Source organism: Aedes albopictus, chromosome 1 (assembly GCF_035046485.1).
Source record: "Aedes albopictus strain Foshan chromosome 1, AalbF5, whole genome shotgun sequence".
Classification (NCBI taxonomy): Eukaryota; Metazoa; Arthropoda; class Insecta; order Diptera; family Culicidae; genus Aedes; species Aedes albopictus.
Window position 1 is genome coordinate 21,063,860 of NC_085136.1, and position 24,110 is coordinate 21,087,969.

At 37.7% G+C, this 24,110-nt stretch overlaps 1 protein-coding gene and 2 long non-coding RNA genes across 3 annotated transcripts; 1 reads left to right on the top strand and 2 right to left on the bottom strand.

Annotated features, from left to right (window-relative positions):
- Positions 1–5,808: 5,808 nt before the first annotated feature.
- Positions 5,809–10,661, bottom strand: LOC134284835 (uncharacterized). The gene is made up of 2 exons (XR_009995960.1): positions 10,272–10,661; positions 5,809–6,160 (listed from the first exon to the last, which is right to left on the bottom strand). It is a non-coding gene; the product is annotated as an uncharacterized LOC134284835 (long non-coding RNA).
- A 1,863-nt stretch (positions 10,662–12,524) lies between these two features.
- LOC134291307 (uncharacterized) lies at positions 12,525–13,412 on the top strand. Its single transcript, XR_009999025.1, has 2 exons — positions 12,525–13,009; positions 13,090–13,412. It is a non-coding gene; the product is annotated as an uncharacterized LOC134291307 (long non-coding RNA).
- Positions 13,413–14,810: 1,398 nt separating this feature from the next.
- Positions 14,811–23,452, bottom strand: LOC115260202 (uncharacterized). The gene is made up of 5 exons (XM_029861132.2): positions 22,794–23,452; positions 22,287–22,733; positions 16,412–16,764; positions 16,027–16,349; positions 14,811–15,636 (listed from the first exon to the last, which is right to left on the bottom strand). The coding sequence occupies exons 1-5, from the start codon at positions 23,392–23,394 to the stop codon at positions 14,811–14,813; spliced, it is 2,550 nt and encodes an 849-aa protein (XP_029716992.2). The 5' UTR covers positions 23,395–23,452.
- Positions 23,453–24,110: the final 658 nt, after the last annotated feature.

Sequence of the window (24,110 nt, forward strand, 5' to 3'; positions counted from 1 at the left end):
TCCGGAACCAGTTCCGGGTGTCTCGCCGGAAATGGCCGAATATAAAAGTGAACCAAACCCATGCATGCGACACATCAAACAGCGGCATTTCCGATAACCTGATGAACGGTAGGCAGGAAAACAATATCAGACCATATCTGAACCGGTAGAGATTCGGTACCAGTTCCGGATGTTCCGCCAGAAGTGGCCAAATATGAACGAGTACCAAACCGATGCATGCGACACATCAAACAGCGGCATTTTCGATAATCTTATGAACGGTAAGCAGGAAAACAGTATCAGACCACATCTGAACCGGTTGTGTACCCGGATGTCCCACCGGATGTGGCCAAATATAAAAGTGAACCAAACCCATGCATGCGACACATCAAACAGCGGCATTTTTGATAACCTGATGAAAGGTTAGCAGGAAAACAGTATCAGACCATATGTGAACCGGTAGTTGTCCGGAACCGGTTCCGGAACCGAAGGATGTGGCCAAATATAAAAGAGTACCAAACCCATGTATGCGATACAACAAATAATGGGTTTTCTGATAACCTGATGACTGGTTATCAAAGAAATAGGTAAGAATCACATTAGGGACAGGCGGTAGTGCCGTAACCAGTTCTGGGTGTCCCTCCGAAAGCGACTAAATATAAAATTGAACTTAACCTATGTATGCTACACAGCAAAGCTAGGATTTTTTGATAACCTTATGAACGTTAGCAAGCAAACAGGTTCAGACCGGTGAAAAAAAATGTTTAACGCATATGGTCAAACCTCAACTGTTACGTAGTAATTGAACTATCCATGTTTTTGACTTTGCTTGTCTCAAACTAGCTATAACTTGAAAATGGTCAAACTTATCGCATTTTAAGATTATTTAATTTGCTACCAAAAAGGTCTTGAATCTATTGGTTTAGTTAGATAACTAAAGCAAAAAAGCTCGAAAGTTGCGTTTTGCCTTTCTCGCACACTTAGTGAACTAACAAACTATATGTTCACTCAAAAACGATTTAAAAAAAAAAGGCTTGGTGGATCAAGTCGCATCTACCAATCAACTCAGTTCAACGAATTGAGATTATGTCTGTAAGTATGTATGTATGTATGTGCGCAAAATAAATTCACTCACTTTTAAGGCACTTCCCATTGGTCGATTTTTCGGATTATAGCTTGAATTGAACCGGAATTGTTTGCTATCAAAAATGGTCCAGATCGGCTAAGGCGTTCCGGAGTTATGGCCATTTCAGTGATCCGGACCAGCACCGGTAGAACTGGCCGTATATAAAACTGAACTAGCCCCTTAATGCGATACATCAAACTGCGGCGATTTTTGTAACCTTTAGCATGGTTGACGAGTTTTGTGAGGAAATCAACACTGGAGACCAGAAGCTCCACGATGTCGGCCCAAAATTCAAGATGGCAGCCAAATGTTCAAGGTGGCGGATCAAAATTCAAGATGACGGCTGTTTAATAGAGATTTAGGCTCTTAAAGCATGCTATATGCTATATGATGTCTGGACTCCTAAAATGGCGACTAGAATATCCAAGATGGCAGTCTGAAATCCAAGATAGTGGCTTCAAATTCAAGATGACGTCTGTTTAAAGAAATTTAAGGCTCTAAAACCATGCAATATGGGTATATTAGGTATGGGGAAGATGTCCGGAGTCAAAAAATGGTGACCAGAATGTACAAGACGGCGATCTAAAATCTTCAGTTTCAAGATGGTGGCTTCAGTTTCAAGATGGTGGCTGTTTGATGGAGATTTAGGCTCTGAAACCATGCAATATTGGTATATTTGGTATGGAGAAGACTTCCACAGTCCAAAATGGCGATCAGGACAAGCATGGGAAAACTCATTCGCTCACCCGAATGCCGGCGATGCAAAATAGCAAAAAGAACGCCAACAACCCAATACTGAGTGAGAGCGCGGCGCATTAAGAACGAATGCAACACGAACGGCTCGCAACCGACGCCACCGAAGCGAATCAGGAGATAAACAAATAGAGTGCGAAATACATCAGCTTGCATCAGTGTATACGAAAAGAACGTTCGCTCTCTCAACTACCGAGTGGCATTCAGCTGATTGAATCAAAACGCACTCACTGATTCAATTCCCAGTACTGAATGCTTCCACTGAACGCTAAATGAACGTTCCAACATGAATGCTCTCGCGCCCGACTCTGAACGCAAATATTCGTTCAATCTTGGTTCGTTCGCCTTCGGCACTCAGATTCGGTAGCGATTCATTCGGCCGTCGTTGCTTGCGTCGCCTGGTGCTCGGCGATTAGAAAGAATGCGCAATGAAAGTGGAAAGATTTTGCTTGGCTGGGGGAGAAGCACACTCGCATCAGATTGTGCGTGGATGTGAGTGAGGGATACGCAATAAATAAATGATTTTTTCCCATACTTGGATCAGGATATCCAAGATGGCTATCTAAAAGATGGTGGCTCCGAATTCAATATCGCGGCTGTTTAATGGAGATTTAGGGCCTGAAACAATGCATTATTGGTATATTTGGTATGGGGATGATGTCTGGATTCCGAAAATGGCGACTAGAATATCCAAGATGGTGGTCCAAAATCCAAGATGGCGGCTCCAAATTCAAGATGGCGGCTGTTTAATGAAGTATATTTTTCGTAGGGAAGATGCCTGGACGTCAAAAATGGCGACCAGAACATCCAAGGTGGCAATCTTTAATCCTAAATGGCGGCTTCAAATTCAAGATAGTGTCTTTTTCTTAAGATTTGAGGCTCAAACATTAAAAGCCAGATAAACGATATGATTTCTGGTATCATGAAATGGATTTCTGTTAAGGTTGAATGATTAGTCATTGACATAATCGTCATAAGTGTAGAATTAGCTATAAGTTAAAATACACATAAATACAAACAAAAAAAAAATAATCGTCATCATTGAAAATTCAAAAGCAGTTTTTTCGCTCAAAACTTAAATGTTTGCATTGAAAATGTATTCACTGTACTACATTCGCCACCAGCAATACCGTGAATATATTTTCATTGCGAACATTTCAGTTTTGAGCGAGGAAACTGCTTTCGAATGTTCAATGATGACGATTATGTCAATGACGAATCCTTCAACCTTAATTGTATGAAAGTGCGATATACATCAAAATTTCTCTTGAGTTTTATTGAAATGGGGTTTCGAAGGCACGAGACAGGCGCCATCACCGCTAGGTGGATTAATTAGGGTTTTTTTAAAGTTTAACCATAGATTTCTCTGAGAGTTTCTCCCGGAACTTCTCAGAATATTCCTTTCAAATTTTCACGACATAACCTCTACACCAACACCGCTAGAACCAAACCTCAAGCTAGGACGAGGATAAAATCAAACCGTAACCACCAGAGCTGCCGCATTATCTGAATTTCGTACACGAAAAAAAATGGCACCCCCTCATGTATTTTACTATCTCGAAATATTTTACTAGGGCATCATATCGTAGTAGGCTTGAGAGTCCATTAGACTGTCGTAATCCTCAAATGACTCTTTCCGAGAGTCGCCCTGGGAATCTGGGTGCCTTTTCACTTTCGAGCGATCGGAGTCCATCTTTCGCTTCCTCGATTTTCACACACGCGACTGTACTCTCGAAACTTATCCGAGTGAATGCCCGTTTACCGCCAATCAGCCAGCTCCATCCCCGAGCTCGCAAAGCTTTTTATACTTTCGTCAAAACTCACGCAAAGCTTTCCAATTTTTCTAGTCTTCAGTGCAGGGTTGTACTTACGCGAGAAGCTTTTACGACTTTCGTCAAGTAGACACCGCTTCTTAAGCGCCAGTCACACGATGCATATATTGATCAATAGTTGACCGTTTTATGGAAACATTGAATGTATAATATTGTTCAAAAATAGATTGATATCAATCATTCAACTTTTCCCCTATCTTCCGTTTGATCAACCACGCAGCAATATTTCCCCTCCATAGCGCATTTTGCTTCAATTTTCTCTACAATATTTCCCCACCATCAAAATTGTTACATCAATCCTCTCGAAGATTGCTCAAACCATGGATCAAATTATTCCATGGATTGGTTCAATATTCCCCCTCCAGATCAACCTATCATCCTTTCAATGCAGCAGCGCGTGAACGAGAGCATCATCATTGCAGAACATTCTGCCGTGTTGCCATATTTTTTTTAATTAAAAATAAACAGCTATTGAAATGTATTATACAAAAAAAGATACAAAAAAGAAAATTCAGATGTAATAAATCATCGAACAAAAAAAAAACATTTACATTTACCTATGCAGAAGTATATTTTTCCCGAGATTTTTTTATTTCAATGTAATGAACCCAACGATTACAATGCATTAGTTGTAATAAACAGTTCACAACATTTTTTGTGTAATCTTATAACTCGGTTGGTGCACAGAGAATTCTCTGTGGTTGGTGTCCCATCGAACTTTGCTAAAAAAATTACTGGTGCACTGGCGATCCCTAACGCCAGTTAATTAATAACTTGCACATTGTGGTGGTAATATGCTTACTTGCGATGCCTATAAATTACAAATACCCCCTTCTGGCAAATAACACCCTTCAGTAGTAATTTTGTAATTTTCCCATGGGCTGCCCAAAAACTTTTCGTAATAAAAAAAAAACATATGTAATACACTCCTGATCAAAAGCTTGGGGTCGCCCCCTCAAAAACATGTAACTTTTAGGCCCATATCTCCGCCAATTTGCGTCCGATTTCAAAACCATAGGTCTCATTCAAAAGATAATAAGTCAAAGTAACTTTGAACATGATTTAGGTGAAACTTTCACAAAAATGTTTGTATGTAAACTTAACCCGAAGTTGCCAAATTTTCTAATAAATAAACATGAACTTACAGCAGTGTCGCTGGAAAATGGGTCGACAAAATTTTATGATGAGAGCGGTACCTAATATAACCTATTTTCTATTGGCTTTCAACTGCTTTTTACCAAACTTGGCTACACGCTAAGAAAAAGTTACTCTAAAATGAGTAAGATCCACACAAAACGGAGCTAAACTGGAACAGCTCAAAAATTGAGTAAATTGCATTTCCAGCGATAGCGCTGTCCCAAGTGCAAAAATCCAAACAGTTTAAGCCGTATAATATTCTTCACATCACCAAGAATATTATACAACTTAAACTGATGAGATTTTCGCACTTGGGCCAGTGCTATCGCTGGAAATAAAATTTACTCATTTTTGAGTTGTCCCACTTTAGCTCCAAAATGAGTGAATTTTCTGACCGTGTAAAAAATCTAGGAAAAAGTTGTTAAATAAATTACCTTTTGATGCTATCGACCAAAAGTTTGGGGTCACCCCTCCTCAATATGATGTATCAGCCAAAAGTTTGGAGTCGCAAAACAAGTGATTTGGTGATATCTTCGCCATCTTTAGTTCAATTTCATTTTTTTTGGATCAAAGTTTTTCAAACAATTGTCCGTACAGCAATATTTTGGTCAATATAATTGTTCATTTAAACATTTATAACTTTTTTATGCGTCAATCAAAAATGCTGAAAATTCGACCAATCATGAATCATATATTAAAGTTCCATTGGTAAAATTTTGAGCGAGATCGAATAAGTTTTCTGAAAGTTATAGAACTTTTAGTAAAACTTATAAAATTTTTGAACACATTTTTAAAACATTATATCTCAATATGTACTCGATGAAATTGTTTCATTTTTTTTTTGTGTTACAGCTTATACGTAAGGCTTTCATATGCAACTTAGTTTAAGGTTTTATATTCACTACAAAAAATACGAAAAATCTGTATATGTTCAGAGTGTCTGTGAGAATCTTTCTCTGTAATGATTATTCAACAACTGTATTCATTATTTGTATACACTTTATTACCGATACTTCAATATTACATACAATGATTCACACTCCAGACAACAATAACAATATCTCCGCATATGACAGATACTCAATGTAAACATACACGCTAAACGTAATAGAGTAATACAATAATTTATTATGTGCATACCACAAGGTACCACATCTCGTTTTTTCTCCAGATCCGCAGCAAGGTCACTCCACGTTGTTTCGCTTATAGTCTCCTCAGTTTATGAACGTCTCGCTTCAGTCTCACATCAGAATTAGAAGTACAGTCATCCATTTGGTCATCCATCTCTGCTCGGCATTTTGGTAAATTACTTGGCCGTTACTTGTGGTTGTACCTAAAAAGAAATATTATTTTGACCCAAATATTTTCCCAAATCCCAAAACATTTTTAATACTGAGTGTCAAGCTAAATATTACCTTTGCTGATGAATTAATTGAATTGCTTTCCTCTTCTCAAATGTGTTCAATGACAGCTAGCATGCAAACATTGTATACTGCCCACTGATTTTTTTTGACATGTCCTTTCATAGAAGAATCTCATACATAAGGTATGTATATTCAGATTATTATTCAGACATTTTTTTAACTAATATGTCGGAACACTGCACGAATGTTACAGTGGAAAGATTATCAATATCCATTAACTCGTTTTCGATCCAAAGTGTCCAAGTGTTATACAAACACTATTTCATTTCATGTTTTTTTTTAGCGAACTTTGCTGGAACTCGTTTCTTGTTCAGAATATATTCAGAAGTTTGGCTTTACAGATTTTGTTTTCAAAATATCGAAGGGATTGATACTTTTTTTTAAATCAAATCACGATTTCGAAAAACGTCACTTGTCCAAAGCAATATTTGTAATACTAGTTTTAGCTGAATAGTAATTTGAAAACTTGAAAACATCCAGTTTTTGAATTATATTTAATATATATTGTTCACAAAACTCGCACCCGCACTAGCTGTTTGAAAGTATAGTAGAATATTAATATTCATTCTTCTTTTTCATGTTGTGATCCTATAATTATCTCAAATTCTTAATACATACATCATCGACGCAGTACCAAATCGAAGTCACGCAAAGCACATGCAAAGTTGCATGTAAATTTGAACCGGTTGCTGGTATTGCGCATCATTAAGCTACTTAAGAGCTGAAATTAGCACTAATCTAAATCGAGTTGCTATGTTTATAAGAAGGTTAAACATCAATTTTCGCACCGCCAGTCACTTCGGTTTGGTCGTTGAATAGGTCAAGGAATAGGTTTACATTCTACGATGCATATTCCCCCGCATTAACTGGTGATTCGTGCTCAATCAAACCTATTTTAACATTACAAAACCAAAAATTTGTTCCTTTGATGTCGCTCTTTCGGGTTCTGAACTGCAGGACTTATTTTAATGGTGTACCTCCAAAATGTTGCAAAAGCACCTCAACATGTTGTGTTCTCACTCTAGATACCTAATGAAGCTATTTCAACAAGCTTTTTCCAAATTATTCGCATTCAATGTACCGTCAAAATTTAGAACTTTTTATCTTTAAGTAACTCTGATTTTCTACATATGCTCATCATATTGATAATGTTCGCGCCTAGCGCTTCCCAAAGAATTCATCGCAGTTACCAATGGAACAACGACAACCCGGATCAACAACGGCGTTAGCAACCGCTACGCGACAGATGGGCTCCTTGGCATATAAAAGGGGACAACCAAGCCAGAGATCGTCATTACCAACTTGGACATGAAGCGATCAAGACAGAAGCCACTAAACAGTACACCATTAGAATAAATAGTCAATAGTAGCAGTAGAAGTGTTTTGTTCCTTCCCTTTCCTGGAACTGGTCCCAGTACCAATTCTCCCAGTCCATCGTTCCGCTTATAAATCGTTGGGTTCACGGCCGAGCCCAAACAGATAATATTCTCAGTTCGTTGGATCGAACTAGAATATTCTGCATTATTGCAAAGCCCAATCATCTGTCTATCATATCACTTATTTCACATTTTTCCGATGAAATATTGTATTTTTTACGAATAATCAGACTTTGGCGACGAAATTAAACTCGCCCTAATATGGTACTAACCTAACATTTATGACACATTTTCGCCTTCTTTCCCCGATTCAGGCGAAACCAGCTGATTTTGTTATGAAAACATAAACAGCTGGTAGCCGAGAACAATAAGGATGAACGTAAACATCGGTGAACCAGCTGGTTTTGTTGTGTAAACATGATCAGCTGGTGGACCGAGAACAAAAGACCTTAATGGTAAACATTGAGACGGCCGGCGAAAACTGTCACTTTATCGGGCGAGTTGCAAAAACACTGCGACTGAGATTGACAGCGAAATCGAAAGCGAAATATGAGTACGACGAAATTTATCGCATCAAAGTCTAAGTCGAAAAAAAAATCGCAATACATCCTCATTTTTTTTTGTTAACGACTACAAGTCTGACGTAGTGCACACTGACCATGATTGTCTGTGTCATGATGGCCCTTACGCTTGCCTCTACGATTCATTTCTTTGTACTGAAACAATTTAAAGCACGTTTTTATTCAAATTTTCAATGAACTTATTAACACAAATATCACTTATACATGTACACGCATTTTTATTGGTAAAAATCCATGAGTTTGATATATAAATTTTATTTGTACACACATACTCGTTTTCCACGCTGGATCACACATAAAATCGGAGGACCTTATATAAACTATGTGTATCTACACATGAAAAGGGTTATCTATGACAAATTGCAAAAATCTATGTGAGCGACACATGCATACAATATTTGCAGTTCATTAGCAAAAATGGCACTATATCCATAGTGTTAGACAATCATAAGTCAAAATGCCCCTCCTGACCACACCCGATACATTTTATATTCAAAGACTCCAGAAGTGATTACTCAAGAACTCACTGTATTTGAATCGCATAAACATTTAGTGGCATTCAATAGGTTATAAAGCGCCTTTTACTCGAATTCTTGAGACTTCCAGTTAAGCCGAAAGTTTCATTTTTTTATTGTTCGATTTTTTTAAAATATCCAATTCAACTAGCCATTTGACTAGCATGATACTTAACAGGATCGTGGTTAGCAACTGCTCTGAATATGTCATCTAGCTTCAACGAATGCTTTAACTGTCATTTTGACTTCCTATCTTGCAAACTACCAAGACAGTTCAATTATTCTCACACATTGATGTTAATTTTCTTGAAGTCTTGTAAGAGAGGACAAAGCATTAGTTAAATCATGTCTTCATGTTAATTTGGTTTCAAGAGCCAACCCTTTTTACGTCTCCGTAGACTTATTATACTTTACTGAGCAATGATAACTTCAATATATATCACCTGAGGTGGGTCCACAACAACCTCAGTATCTGCTCAGTTATATTCGCATTTGAAACATATTCAAATACTATTCGTTACTGTTTTTCTAGTCACGCTCAGCTTAAAGTTTAGTTTTGTCTTTCGCCTTCTCAGCTGCCACTTAATTGGTGTGAAATTTAATTTTTAATGGTTCAATTTAACTAAAAAGCCCAGATTGGAGTTCAAGAGAAATCGCTCAAGAAACTTCTAGAACGATTCCTGGCAGAAACTTTCTATGGTGACATTTGAACTGTCATTTCTTTGCAACTGCGTACTGCGATCGAAGAAAAAACGGTTTCTTGAGTGATTCAGCCAAGGAATTTCCCATGCCTCAAGATAGGCCGAGAAATTCCCTCTGATCTGCAAACAGCCCTTAAATCTGCGTTGGCTAGTAATCTGTTTCTTACGAAATTTACGACACTGTTGCGTTTTTAGTACTTTAATTTTTAATAACACAATTCGCCTTATACGGCTCTACAAAGAATCGACTATATCTGCCTTGCAGGTCTTACCGCCTTCAACGGCATTTCCACCTTCAACGGCTTTTTCCGCCTTCAACAGCTTTTCACTCTCCGACGAATCTTTCCGCCATCGACAGTTTTTCGCCTTAGTCGGCTCTTCTGCCTATAACATTTTCCGCCTTCAACGGCTTTTCTATCTGTAATCCTTTCCGCCTTTTACGGCTATTTCAAGAATGTCGCTTTCATTAGCTTTTATCGCCTTCATTGGCTTTTATCGCCTTCACTGGCTTTTAACAGCAACGGCAAAATTTGATTTCAAAATATTGTTTCACCTCTACGCCTTCCACGGCCATCCGTTTAACAAATCAATACTTCATTCATCATTCAGCATTTAAGTCTAGATTTAGGACAACAACCCTATTCAACGAGTATCAATATCACAATCAACAAAACTTAGATTTTCTTCACAGTTCTTTATTTCTTTATCTGACAATAGTGATTGTCATCGATTTGAACTAAACAATACCGATCACCATCAAAATCTCTCACAGGTTGATCATTGTCATTAGTCGAAGGTACAAATAGATTGTTTGATTCATATTGAACAGTTAGTACACAATATTTACCTTTTTGATTTCAATGTTGAAATTCATTCACAAGTCATCACCTGGAGGTCATCACCACCCTGCATGCACCACACACACACACACCACTCATCTCATTCTTTTTCCAAAGACAACACTTCCCGAGCCGAAATTAAACTAATTTCACATGCACTGTTCACCGTTCTCGTCGCCAATGTGAGAATCTTTCTCTGTAATGATTATTCAACAACTGTATTCATTATTTGTATACACTTTATTACCGATACTTCAATATTACATACAATGATTCACACTCCAGACAACAATAACAATATCTCCGCATATGACAGATACTCAATGTAAACATACACGCTAAACGTAATAGAGTAATACAATAATTTATTATGTGCATACCACAAGGTACCACAGTGTCAATTGGAAATTTGTCATATTTTGATTAATAAAAGCACAGAGAACAGACGTCTATCTTCGCTTTCTGCCTTGTGTAAAACTTTGTAACGGTCATATTAGAGTAAGTGGTTATGCTCCCGTTGCGTGGCGCTAGCGTCCCATCACTTACATTGTTGTGTTGTCATTTTTGTTTCCAGTGCTCGCCGTTTTCGGCCGTTTGGCGCTCGTGTCGCTTTGTGGGCTAGTGTATTTTAACGATGAACACTGCCATCGCGGGGTCAAATCGATTTTATATGTGGGGCAGTCTCCGTTGGTGGCGTTGAGGTACACTCAAATACTTTACACACGATTTCGACGTATTTTTGTTCGAGCTTAAATGTCTGTTCTCTGTGATAAAAGTGCCAAGTGTTTTCAACTTTTTAAACTCTCTTAATGTAATATTTTTATACAGGACCTACTAAACTACATGTGAAGAGTATGTCCTATGGATTTTTCGTTCAGCTAATGCACTTTTATTGGTGGAAAACGTTTGGCAGATTATATGTGCAAAATATGGTAAATTTTTAAACATCGTCAACTACATAAGCACATTTTTCATATTTTTTGTAGTGAATGTTAAACTTCGTCGGTGGTTAAACCCCAAGTTAAACCCCAAACACAGTTGCATATGAAAGCCATAGATATAAGCCATAACACAAAAAATGAAAAAAAAATATCGAGTACATTGAGATATAATGTTTTAAAAATGTGTTCAAAAATCTAATAAGTTTTACTAAAAGTTCTATAACTTTCAGAAAACTTATCCGATCTCGCTCAAAATTTTACCAATGGAGCTTTGATATGTGGTTCATAATTGATAAAAAAATTCAGCATATTTGATTGATGTATAAAAAAGTTATGTTCATTTGAATTAAAAATTTTTTTGACAAAAAATTGCTGTACGGACAATTGTTTGATACACTGTATAATTGAATTATCGTTTAGTAATCAATCCAGCTATAGAGAAACCTGTTTTAATAATAACGGATAAAGCAAACATTTTCAATTATGGACGAAACAAACAAATAAATATGGTAATAACCTCTTATCAGTCTTTGTTTTCCAAACCTGTACTGCTTTACATATTTACTATGACATTAGCAAAAATTAAAACTTGTTCGAACGTAACTGTTATACTTATTGTTTAGGCTCCATTTTGTATGAAATATTTTGGTTCAACGGTAGAAGTTCATAACTTGTGTTAGAAATTAAGACACATACACGGTCAGAAAATTCACTCATTTTGGAGCTAAAGTGGAACAACTCAAAAATGAGTAAATTTTATTTCCAGCGATAGCGCTGGCCCAAGTGCGAAAATCTCATCAGTTTAAGTTGTATAATATTCTTGGTGATGTGAAGAATATTATACGGCTTAAACTGTTTGGATTTTTGCACTTGGGACAGCGCTATCGCTGGAAATGCAGTTTACTCAATTTTTGAGCTGTTCCAGTTTAGCTCCGTTTTGTGTGAATCTTACTCATTTTAGAGTAACTTTTTCTTAGCGTGTAAACCTTCTCAAGACATTAGGAAAAATAGCATGATGAATTAGTAAATAGATCCACTGTTTACCAATTGGGTTGTTTACCCAACTAACATTTTTGTTCTATAAGAGCTTAAGCGAGCTTTCATCCAAGAGCGTTTGTTCCATAAGCTGTTATACAGCTACTTTTGTTAGTAGGGTAGTGAATTAAATCTGGAGCTCGATTTGATTTGGTCGTATGTACAATTTTCGAAAAGTGGAGATAATGGCTAGCAACGTTTCTGAAATGGAAATTAAATCCTATTTAAAATTAAAGACTGAAAACTTCTCAAAGCTCATATTATATCACACAGTTTAATGCCTTCTAAGAAATTTACAATTGAAATATCAAAACAACAGTACATCTACTAAGTTATTAACAAAAATAAGTTTTACGTCGGTCTGAGATTCTATGCAAGACTTTCGACCTCATCGATTCGACCTTATACCAGACACTACTGTACTTCGCACCGGGGCGTTCAGACGTTTTGACATCTGAAAATGTTCATACGTCAAAGTACGTTCGGACCAGTTGAGCGCTGGTTTTGTACATTCGACCTACAATTGTAAACAAACATAATTAAATTCTTATCAGTAAGATAATTATACTTAACATGTATTTTAAACACTTTAATCGTTCATCAAAATAATAAGAGTGGATCTGCATGCAAGGTCATAGGAAAACTCATTAGTGCTGCTGTAAAATTGGCATCTGGAATTGTACCAGGGATGCGCAAAGGAAGCGGATTGCCGTTAATAGCAATGCTTTAAGCAAAGGTTGTTGGAGGTGCTTCAGGAGTACGCTTCGAATGTAAGAATTTTTAAGTTCTGGACAATGTTCCCACCACAAGACTTTATTGGATTTATTGATTATTCTTTCATATTTTTCAGGTGTGATGAGGAACTGGCGCAAGATATATAGTAGTCCTTAAGATTATTATGGAGGTCATGGAGGCAAACGCTCCGACTTTGTTTTATCGACGCAAATTAACCCGGAAAAGTACCGAAAAATGCATTACGTTCACCGTAAACAGCTTTTAGAAGTGTGTAATTCGATATTAACAACAACAAATAATTCATTTTGGAAGTGTAACGATCACAGTTTAGTATATCAAGGGCTGGATCAGCCTGATAAAGTGAAATATTCTCAGAGGCATATAATACCCTGTATTTCTGCATATTCAATAAAATGGGTAGTCAACTAGTGGTTCATATATATTTTTTAAATAGAGAATTGTCTTTTGATTATTTGAACATGAATGTTGAGCAAGCTTCTTCAAAATATATAGTTTTATATTGGAAATTTAATCAAATATGGCAAGAAAACTCTCATTTTTTTCTTTTCTTATTGACGACAGTACTTATTGACGACGGTTGCTTACGAGGTTGCTTATTTAACAAACGATTTCTCACATAGATTTAGACAGTCTATGAATATTCTTGCTAATGCAACTGTATGACAAAACCACAGTAGGCAGGCAGTACGACGATTGCCGGCACAGCTAGTATATTATAATAATAAGTAAGCACGGGATGTCTTGGATAGTGCATCCGTTCCTTTTTTGATTAGAGTGCTTCCATTTTGATCCTACTCAAATCAAAAGTTTGGATTGATTGATTTGTCTTCATTAAAGAGACTTTCAGCCTCAAAAGATTGGACTCGAAATTGCTGCACTGTTTGTTTTTATTGCGAAAAGAGGGCCACAGCTGTAAAGGCGTGGGCATTCAGCATAAGCATGCTGAGATGACGGCTTCGATTTTCGGACGATCGAGGAATTTTTCTTTAAATTTTGTTCACTTCCTTGGGCATAGATCACCCAAGTAACCACGCTGCTGTATTACTATGTATGTACAATTAAAGTTGAACTTAAGTGGGAAAGGGCCCCAATATAGTCGCGTTTTACGTAGCTAACTTTAATTTGGCTTACTTAAGGCTCTTTCCCACTTTAGTTCAACTTTGATTGTACATTGTACAGCAATGTTTGCTTGATATATACACCGTTTTTATACATGCATCACGGCTTGAGCAACTTGGCTACTTGGGGAGTACCTCCGCGCCTGCCACACGATATACGAATACAAAATGGTCATTGGCAGAAGCAACTCTCAGTTACTGCCTGTGGTAGTTGCCTGGGTAGTTGTCATAGTGAAAACCAGGCTTTGTCTTAGTAAGGACGTCACACCAAGATGAAGAGGAATCAAAATGTAAAAGAGAGGATCAATAAGTGATATGGAATTTAGGAGCGTAAGATCATTACTTTCACAACGACCTATGCCTTGCTAAAACTTTCTACGAGTGCCATTTTTTGAGCAGCAGACCACGCAACAGAGTAAGACTATAGACTAATTTCGTAAGACGGCATATTTATTCAGGCGATATGGGTTCCTTGATAATGTAAATATGTAAATGAATGTCTAGATGATTGAAAGTAGGTTTAAAGTACGACTTTATTATAAAAAAACAGTGCAACGAATAACAATTCAAAAATATCGTTGGTATGAATCAGTTTTAGGATTGATTATAATTGAAGTTGAACTGAACATTTAACATCAATGCTCATACTGCCTGAGTGAGCAACTTACAATTCAACTTATTGCCTTGTCCGTAGTTCTTATTCTTCATCTTCTGTATCATAAATGTCGCCCTCAAAGTGGTCAGGTGCATCATTACTGTTTGGCCTGCGTCCCCTCTTAGGTTCCACCAAACCCTTTAGGAATGCTTCATAATAGTCCTTTTTTACTACATACGGCAAGAGACTTCGCAGATCCTTCAATTTTGCGGTAGGCAGCTCTATCAGCTGTGATTCTATTCGCTTGAGTTCGATTTCTCGGTCGATCTTCTTTCCAGACATGAGACAGATTTCCTTGTAATCTTCTTCTGCGAGGTCGTATTTGAAGCGAACTGTACCGATGTTATCGGTAGTGAATGCAAACTCCATTACTTTTTTGAAGCTGAAAGTTTCGCCTGACGTAGTAGTTTTTGGAATTGTGTAGATTTCTTCTTGGGCTGTAATATCTAGAAAATCCTTCTGCTGCATGCTAACAACCTCGATGGGCACCGTCCTCTGTATAGCTGCTATGAAGATCTCCCAATCAGAAGGAATTTCTATTGACACCTCAGTGCGTTTTTTGGCACGTTCGATCGTCGCGTGGATCGTATCCACTTCCATGTGGGAATGGCCGGTCTTCATGAAACGGTGGATGATGCGGAGAGCTCGGCCTTCTTTTTTCAGATTTTTTAACACGTGCGTGAACATAAAAACTACATTTTTGTTGTGATTCTGTCCTGCGCAACGATCGCTGTAGTAGATTACTTCTTCTACGGTGGTGGGCATACGCTGCAAATCTTGCATAACGCAAGAACCTACTTCTTTGGAGCCTCTTCTGGCCCTGGTTTCATCCCACATGTAACAGTAGGCCTTGTTCTGGCCCAAATAGCTTTCAAGAAAAGATAGATTTAGTGTATATAATTGACGCTTGTAGAAAGCAACCCCACATTTTAAAAATGGTGTTGGAAGTTGCTTTTGAAGATCAAATGAAACCGTCCGCACAGTGTAATCGATCTTTGATCGTTCCACATCTGCATTCTTCTGGTCATATACTCTCTGTGCCGCTTTCTGGTGATCATCCCGCACTTGTTTTAAACGAATGATTTCTTTCTCTTCTGTCGCTATTTTGATTTCAACATTCAGTCGGTCGCACTCATCGCAAGTATCTATCTTCGGCTTGCGGAAATGTAGGTTGAATGTCTTAAAAATGATCCTGTAGCTGTCATAGCATACTGCAACGAGGTTATCAGTCCCACATTTGGCTTGGTAGAGTTTGTACAATGATGTCAAGTTAAGGTCGCCCGAAAGATATAGCCGCTCTGATTTTTCTCGACCGTAATGACTGGAGTAGGCCGGAAATGAAAGAATGTGATCTTTGATGTATTGCTGGTGCTCTGCGCTGATAGTCCGAGCGGATCGGTTTTCACTGCGTTGATCATGAGAAGCCACTCCATCGCCTATAACCCTTTTTGCTGCCAGATTCCTTAGCTTGCGATCGCCAACATCGAAGGTAGCCATGAACATTACCTTGCATACTACTACCGGTCCTTTAACGCCAGGAAGTTTGTATGATCTAGAATAAAGCCGTCGCGAGTTGATCACCTACAAAGAAAAGTATATGTTGTGATTGATGACCAATGACCATATGTGTTATATATGATTACCTTCCTCCTTGCGGTTTTGGATACCTCCATGTGGTTTGCCAAGAACTGGTTCTGTCCAGATAGTTTCAAATTCAAAAAATTTCTCAACAGCTTTGAGCGTACGTGATCGGGGTATTTGTTGAAGCATCTACGCCTACAACTGCAGGCAGGTCTTATTTTTCTTGCTGGTATGACTATTCCATCAGATCGAGTGTATTGCAAACCCTTTTCCTTTCTTCGCTTATTATTCGCTCGTTCTTTAGCTTTGCTAACTTTAGGTTCCAAACACTCTCTCGCCATAACTTCCATCGCTTCAATACTTAAGTTGATCATTGTAGCTTTATTCACATGTTCTTGAAGGGCTGAGGTTTCTCCTGTAACATGTTTGAGTAGATTGATGCATTAATTGTAATGAACATAATGAAATTGGGTCCCCGATTGGGTCCTATAACAGTTCCCCGAATTCCATTTCCCCGAAAACCATCCCACAGTGGGCAGAAATGGGGCCGTAATCGGACTTATTTATTTAAAAGCCGCTGGTTTTGAAACTCGAACTGATGCATTTTCCATGGAAAATTGGTCAATAAATCGAATGGTGGTGGTTTCATCCTGTGCTATCCTCTATTTTGCCCCATTTTACCCTGAATCAGCCATTTTCAGTGGGTATACTTCAAGGTATACTTCCATAACTCCGCACGTCACAATAGATCTAAAAGCTGGTCGCAGTGGCTTAAATACCCAACAAGGAATAAAAAAAGGAAGAGGAAGAGGAATTCCGGAGGAATCCTGACAGGAATTCCAATGGAATAGGAATTGTCAAAGAACACAGCTAGTGGCGTTCGGCAATTATCGAAATCTCAATTGGGTTCTTTAGGGGTATCAGGATTATTTCATAATCGGATTCTCTGCCCAAAAATTAGTCGAAATCCAAAATTTCATAATTTTTGGAGTCTGGGAACTATATTTAAAATTCATTTAAAGTTTGTATGAGGAAATTTTTTTGTTCGGGTCGAACTGTCACTTTATCGATTGAACTGTCATTCTATCCATGAAAATTAAAACTGTTTTGTTAATTTAACCATCAAAACAAAGGTATTGGAATCCAATAAAATCACGTTATACTCAGAAAAATTAGCTCTTTCGATTAGGCTATAGAAAGTAGCAATATTTCATTCACTAAACAACCCAATTGCTGAGCGTTCTTTTTTTACCGGAATTCTGTAAAAACATAACAAATTTCGGTAAAATGTTATCGTAATGTTGTATTGTTAACGAAGTTCGGTAAGTATTACCGAAGTCGGTGTTTTTTTCTAAGTCATCCTGACAGCAATTCTGGAGGAATCCCGACAGGAACTCTGGAGAAATTCTGTCAGGATTCCTCCGGAATTCGAGTTAAGGCGAAACTGGAAGTATTTTTTCATTTTTTCGGTTTTTGATTTTTTATTAAATAACGAAGCAATATTTTCAAATTCGGTTTTCGTGCACATGTAGAGTATGGATCAGGGTATCTTCTGAATTTTTTACGCGGTAGAAAATGTTTTTCGTTTTTGCAGAAACCATTTTTTAGTGAAATTTTGTTCACAAATGGTTTCTGCAAAAACGAAAAACATTTTCTACCGCGTAAAAAAATCTGAAGATACCCTGATCCATACTCTACGTGTGCACGAAAACCGATTTTGAAAATATCGCTTCGTTATTTAATGAAAAATCAAGAACCAAAAATTGAGGAAATACTTCCAGTTTCGCCTTAAGATTCCTCTACAATTCTTGTTAGGATTCCTCCGGAATTCCTGTAAGGATTCCTCTGGAGTTTCTGTTAGGATTTCTCCGGGTTTAGAGCAATATTTTAACTAAATTTATGAATGCAGGGCGCAATAAAGTAAAATGGGCCACTTCTTGAAATTAGTAAATTAGTAATTCTTGAAACTGAGACCTTTCATTTTCAACAAGGTGTAAAATGTAATAAGGACCAAAGTTTTTTCCTTTGATTACTAAAATATGGTGTTCCACTAGTAGCTCATCTGTTATATTGCGAGTTGTACACAGTCCATGGAACAAAGTGGAAAGCTTTGTCATAGACAGTTTGAATTGGATAGAGGTGATAGAGAAGCAGTACTCTATATAACTTGCCTAATCATTTCACAGCGCTGCCTTTTCTATTCATTCCAAAAGAGCTATTTCTTTATACTCTCATTATAAGCAGAAAGAATGGCACTGCCCCCACTCGCATAACAGTCCCATTTGACTTTCATCACTTTTGAGTTAACGTTATAAATAGTCATCATTTTCGATGTACTTCCAAAAACAATAATAAAAATTACGAATTATCAAGTCAATGTGCGAAAAAAATACCAAGTCATGAGCGTCCCATATCAAAAGTACTCGCATAACACTCCCATCATGGATTTTTTGTCACGTAACACAAAATTGAACAGTTTAGTAATGATTATAATATTTTTACAGTTATTATATATTCATGTGCAAAGCAATCTGTAAAAATTTTGAGATGATCGAAATATTTTTCAAATTTTGGCGATTTTTCAAAGTTTTATATGAAAAGTAGTACGTGTCATTCGGGGAAATGGCTTTTGGGGTATTGGTCGGTGGATGTTTTCGATCATCTGGCAATCATTTGACTCATTTGTCTATAACTCTGTTCAGAAGCCCAATATTAAAATGTGATGTTCGAATAACTTGTAGATTATTGTTTATCCTACAATTATCACCTAGGACGCCATATTCTAACTATGGCGTAAAAGTGTTAGTACTACCTACTCATACTAAACGATCGGATTTTTCGATCGTTTAGTATGTGTAGGAGGTACTAGCGCTGTCACGCCGCATATATGAGAGTTAGCATATGGCGTCCTTGGTGATAATTGTAGGAAAAACAATAAACTACAAGTTATTTGAACATCACATTTCAATATTGGGCTTCTGAACTGAGTTATAGACAAACTAGCTGTCCCAAGGAAACTTTGTCTTGCCTACTGCGTTTTTTGACGTGTCAAGTCCCTAGTCAAGCGCCCAAGTCCCCATTCAAACTGTATGAAAACCCGATTTTCCAAAACTCTCAATTTCCTCATGTTTTTGGCCTCATAAACCTTCCTTGGGTGAAAACTAATAAAACAAAACTTAAATGACCCAAATCGGACCATCCATTCGCAAGTTATGCGCGGTCCCACGTATGCCACTGCATTTATATATATATATAATATATATATATATATATATATATACCCAAGCAACACACATGTTATAATAGAGTTACGACAGCGCAAGTTTTGGTCGTATAGAAGTTTATTTTACGTAATTCTAACATTGTGTTGAAATAACGTAAAATAAACTTCTATACAACCAAAACTTGCGCTGTCGTAACTTTTATATAACATGTGTGTTACTTGGGTATATATATATATATATATATATATATATATATATATATATATATATATATATATATATATATACAGGGTGTCTACTCATAACTCAAAATAAAATTCCCTGAGTTTTCCAGGTTTTTCCAGATGAAGTTTTGAAAGTTTATAATTCAAAAAATAACCCAAATTTTCTAAAAATTATAAAGGGTGACTTGGGGTATCATCGGCAGGTTTGTTGTCTTCGTCATGAGGGATTTATGTCGGCCAAATTGCCTGAAACTTGATCATATTCAGCTTGGTTGGTTTCAAAAGATCCCCCAAGACGAAGAGAACAAAACTGCCGAAAACACGTAAGTTCCCCTACTCTTCAAAAAATCTTTCAAGATTTCTGAGCATAATTCCTGGAATTTCTTCCAAAGTTTCTTCATGGCTTTGCGCAGCATTCTTTCACACGAGATATCTGTTTGAGTACGTCCCGATATTTCTTGCAAAGGTTTTTCGATATACTTCTAGAGATTCTCGCTGGATTCCTCCTGCAGTTTCATCCAAAACTATTCAAAGTTTCTTCAAGAATGTCATTGGTTGAACCTCGTAGCCATGCGGTTAGAGTCCGGATGAATGAGGGTTCGATTCCCGCTCCGAGCGATGAAATTTTTCACGAGAATAGCTTCTTTTCCGTAGCCACTCTGTGTTAAGTTTCGTTCAATCGGTACAGCCGCCGGCTGAAGCCAGTGTCCATGTCTTTTTAGTGGTTTTCCAGGACAGCTATCCATAAACTATTGGATTTTTACCGATAGTTTTACGATATTCTTCTTGTTTTCCTCGCGGAACTTCGTCCGCAGCTGCTTTCAGGATTCCATGAGGTTTTCAGAATTTCTCCTTGGATGTCCTTAACATTTCTTCTCGGGATTACTGTTACCTAGAACTTTTTTCGAAATGTCTCATTTTTTTCTCAGGTTTTTCCTGAAGTTCCTGTCGAGATTTCTTCAATAATATTTTGCAGAGTTTCTCGCAAGATTTTATTTGAATTTCCTCGAATATTTCTCCATGAATTTCCTTTAAGGTATTTCTCAGGAGACACTCTGAGGAAAATCCGTAGAAGAATCCATGCAATTACTTTGGAAGAAATCCCTAAAGGAGTATCCAGAATCTTGGGACAATTTCTGGTAAAGATTCCGGGAAGAATTTTGGGAATAATGCACAGAATATCTGTAAAAACTCTCAGGTGGATCACTGCAAGAAATCCGATACAACTACAAGAAACAGCCTGGCTATGAAAGAATGCAAGAGAAGAATTTAATGAGAAATATCAGCAATAACTCCTGTGGAAATCCCAGAAGGCACTCTGGAAAAAAAAAACTTAGCAGGAAATCCAGGGTAAATTAAGAAAAACTCTGAGAGACATCTTACGACCAACATCGGAAGGAATCTTCTGAGAGAAGTTCCAGGAGATACTCCAAGAAAAATCGCAGGTAAAACTTCAAAATAAACTTCGCGAAAACTTTTAACAAACTTCTGTAGCAGACCAGGAAGAACATCTCGAAGAAAGCCCAAAGCAAAGGTTTGAAGATATCACAGGAAAAAAATGCAAGAAATCTCTTGAGGAACTCTTGCAGTAAATTCGTGAAAACTCCTACAGAAACCCTTGGAGGAACTTTAGTAGAAACCCCCCAGGAATAACTCCTTCAGCAACTCTGAAAGAAATTCCGTAAAGATCTTCTGGGGAAATCCCAAGAGGAACACCGGAAGGAATCGGGTAAAATTTCCGTGAGGAGTGCCAAAAGAAATTCCACGATTTATCCCGACAGATATTCTTATAGAGTATTCGGGATTAATTCTGGTAGAAATCCTACGAAGATTTCTTTGAGCAAAACACTGGAGGAACTCTGGAAAGAAATAGCATCCCGTGAAAAACTCCAGGAGAAATCGGTTGGAATTGAGGAATCCTGGAAGGAATCCGGAAGTATACCTTTCCGGAAAAAAAATCAAAAAGGAGTACCAAGAAAAATAGCGTCAAAAATGCGGAAGGAATTTTATAAGAAATCCTGGGAGACAATCCAGGAGGTATTTTTAAAGAAGTTCCAGAAAGAAATTCTGACGGAATTTCTGGAAAAAATCCTTGTAGCGAAATTTCTACATGGATTTTTACTGTCAGGTTCATACGACCCAGTGTTTTTTTTATCGGAGTAAAATTTCCCTGAGTACTCAAGGAATTCCCTGAGTATTCCAGGTTTTTCCCTGTTAAATAAAATTCCCTGAGGATTCCCGGTTTTCCAGGTTTTTTCCAGGTAGTAGACACCCTGATATATATATATATATATATATATATATATATATATATATATATATATATATATATATATATATATATATATATATATATATATATAGATAGATAGATATAGATGAGTCAAATGATTGCCAGATGATCGAAAACATCCTTGGTTTTCGGGGAGGTGTGATTCGGGCTAATGGCATTCGGGGAACTGTTATAGTATCATAAAATTGATATTCACCTTTATCGAAACTTTGATCCGGTGGGGGTGTTTCTTGAATCTCCAGATCGTCATCCAAGCCGAGCTCGTCAAGAGTATGATATTTTTGAAAATACTCGAAAATGGAGAGATCATTCAAATCGTAATCAGTTTCGTCTGTTGTCTCAGATGCATCATCAGAATTCCAATCGGGATCACTGCTCGAATCGTAGAACTTATCCTCGAGATCATTTTCATCTACCGATAGTTGAACGTCATCGTCTTCAGTGTCGAAAAGGCGTTTTTTAGATAAACAGTCTCGGTTAACCGTAGATACACTTTCCAATGCCGGCATTTTTATCGGCACATGGAACGTTGGTTGATTATGGTCGAATTCTTTATGACCCGGTAGGGGCGTTGATCTTGGTGTAGACGTTACGATGTTGATGAATGACGCATCATCCACCATGTCTTTCCCCGATTCCTGACCTAGAATTATTGAATTATTAAAAGACAACGTAAATGTGTTTTCTATTGTTTTAAACTTACGATTTTCATCCCGATGCACATTAGGATACAACACTGACTCCTTGTGACTCGGTGTAGACGCTACCATATTGATGAATGACAAGTTATCAAACGCGACGCGTGGCTGTTTGCAGTTCAGAGCAGATTGTGACAATGGTGTTGGCTTGTTTGTAATTTCACCCAAAATACGATTACCATACTGCGAGTACTCAAAGGAACACGATGAGAGTCGATCGTCCACACATGAGAGTTGATCATCATGCATACTAAGTGGGACAGATCGATTTCGCCAAGGATTTAATCGTCTTGAACTCGTCCTCCATCCTGCATGCGACGATTGGCTCATCGTAGAAGCATTGTGATCTTGTAGTTTTGTGATAAATCTTTCCAACGGCGAAGAACAATTCAACCGCGGGTTCCGGTTGTTATTTGGGATGGTTTGCGGTAAGGATTGCGAGCTGCGTGATTTGCTTTTGATATTAGGCGTCATGCTATGGCAAATGTCATGCGCACCAGGTTTTACCTTACGAGGCGGTCCTGCAGTAAAAAAAAAACAAAGCGTTGAAATTGCTTTTACAAATAATATGAAGTTGTTATCGTCGCGGCAACAAATTGAAGTCATCGCTTATACTGACAATGATTGCATAACCGTCCCATATGAATAGGAAACCCAGCAAATATGGGACTGATATGCGATGATAGGCGGTATAGCACATGCTAAGTTGCAGATGCGAAGTATATTTTGAATCAATTGATTCAGAAGTAAGAATGGAAATTTACGCATTTTCGGCATTTCTGTTCTTTTCGTCATGGTGCGATTTTTGAAACCTAAAATCCTTCCCAATCAAGCTGAATTGTATGGCCAAGTTTTAGGAAATTTGGCCGACAAAAATCACCCATGACGAAGAGAACAAATCTGCCGACAATACACTAATTCGCCCTATTGCACATCATTAAGCTAATTGAGAGCAACATTAAATGAAATTTTCTGAATAAATCAATTTTGGATCCGCCGTATTTCAATCAAAAACACAATGCAATTACCGTCAAAATGTCCGCAAGATAAGTTCTGCTTTCTTGTTGAATCCTGTGGTTTACGAGCTGCAATATCATCCGAAGAGGTCATCTTCTGTCCAAAAATTACCGGAAGATCGAGGGATGGAATTGGAGTTGACCGGTTTAACCAAGCATTGGAATGATACTCCGTTGTCCCGGATTGGGTAGACGGTGCAGACCTATTCATCCATGGACTTGCTGACCCCGGCACTGTCTGTCGAAGGTCGAGTGACTGTTCCATCGGCGGATGTGAACACATGGGTTTTTCGCTCGGTTCTTCGT

Excerpts from the sequence above, each read along its gene's own strand:
- LOC115260202 (XM_029861132.2), bottom strand. The coding sequence starts at position 23,394 with ATGACTTCAATTTGTTGCCGCGACGATAACAACTTCATATTATTTGTA. Across the intron at positions 22,734-22,793 it reads TGTGCATCGGGATGAAAATC|GTCAGGAATCGGGGAAAGAC; the intron begins GTAAGTTTAAAA and ends CAATAATTCTAG. Across the intron at positions 15,637-16,026 it reads GACCTTAACTTGACATCATT|CTATTTGGGCCAGAACAAGG; the intron begins GTACAAACTCTA and ends TTTTCTTGAAAG.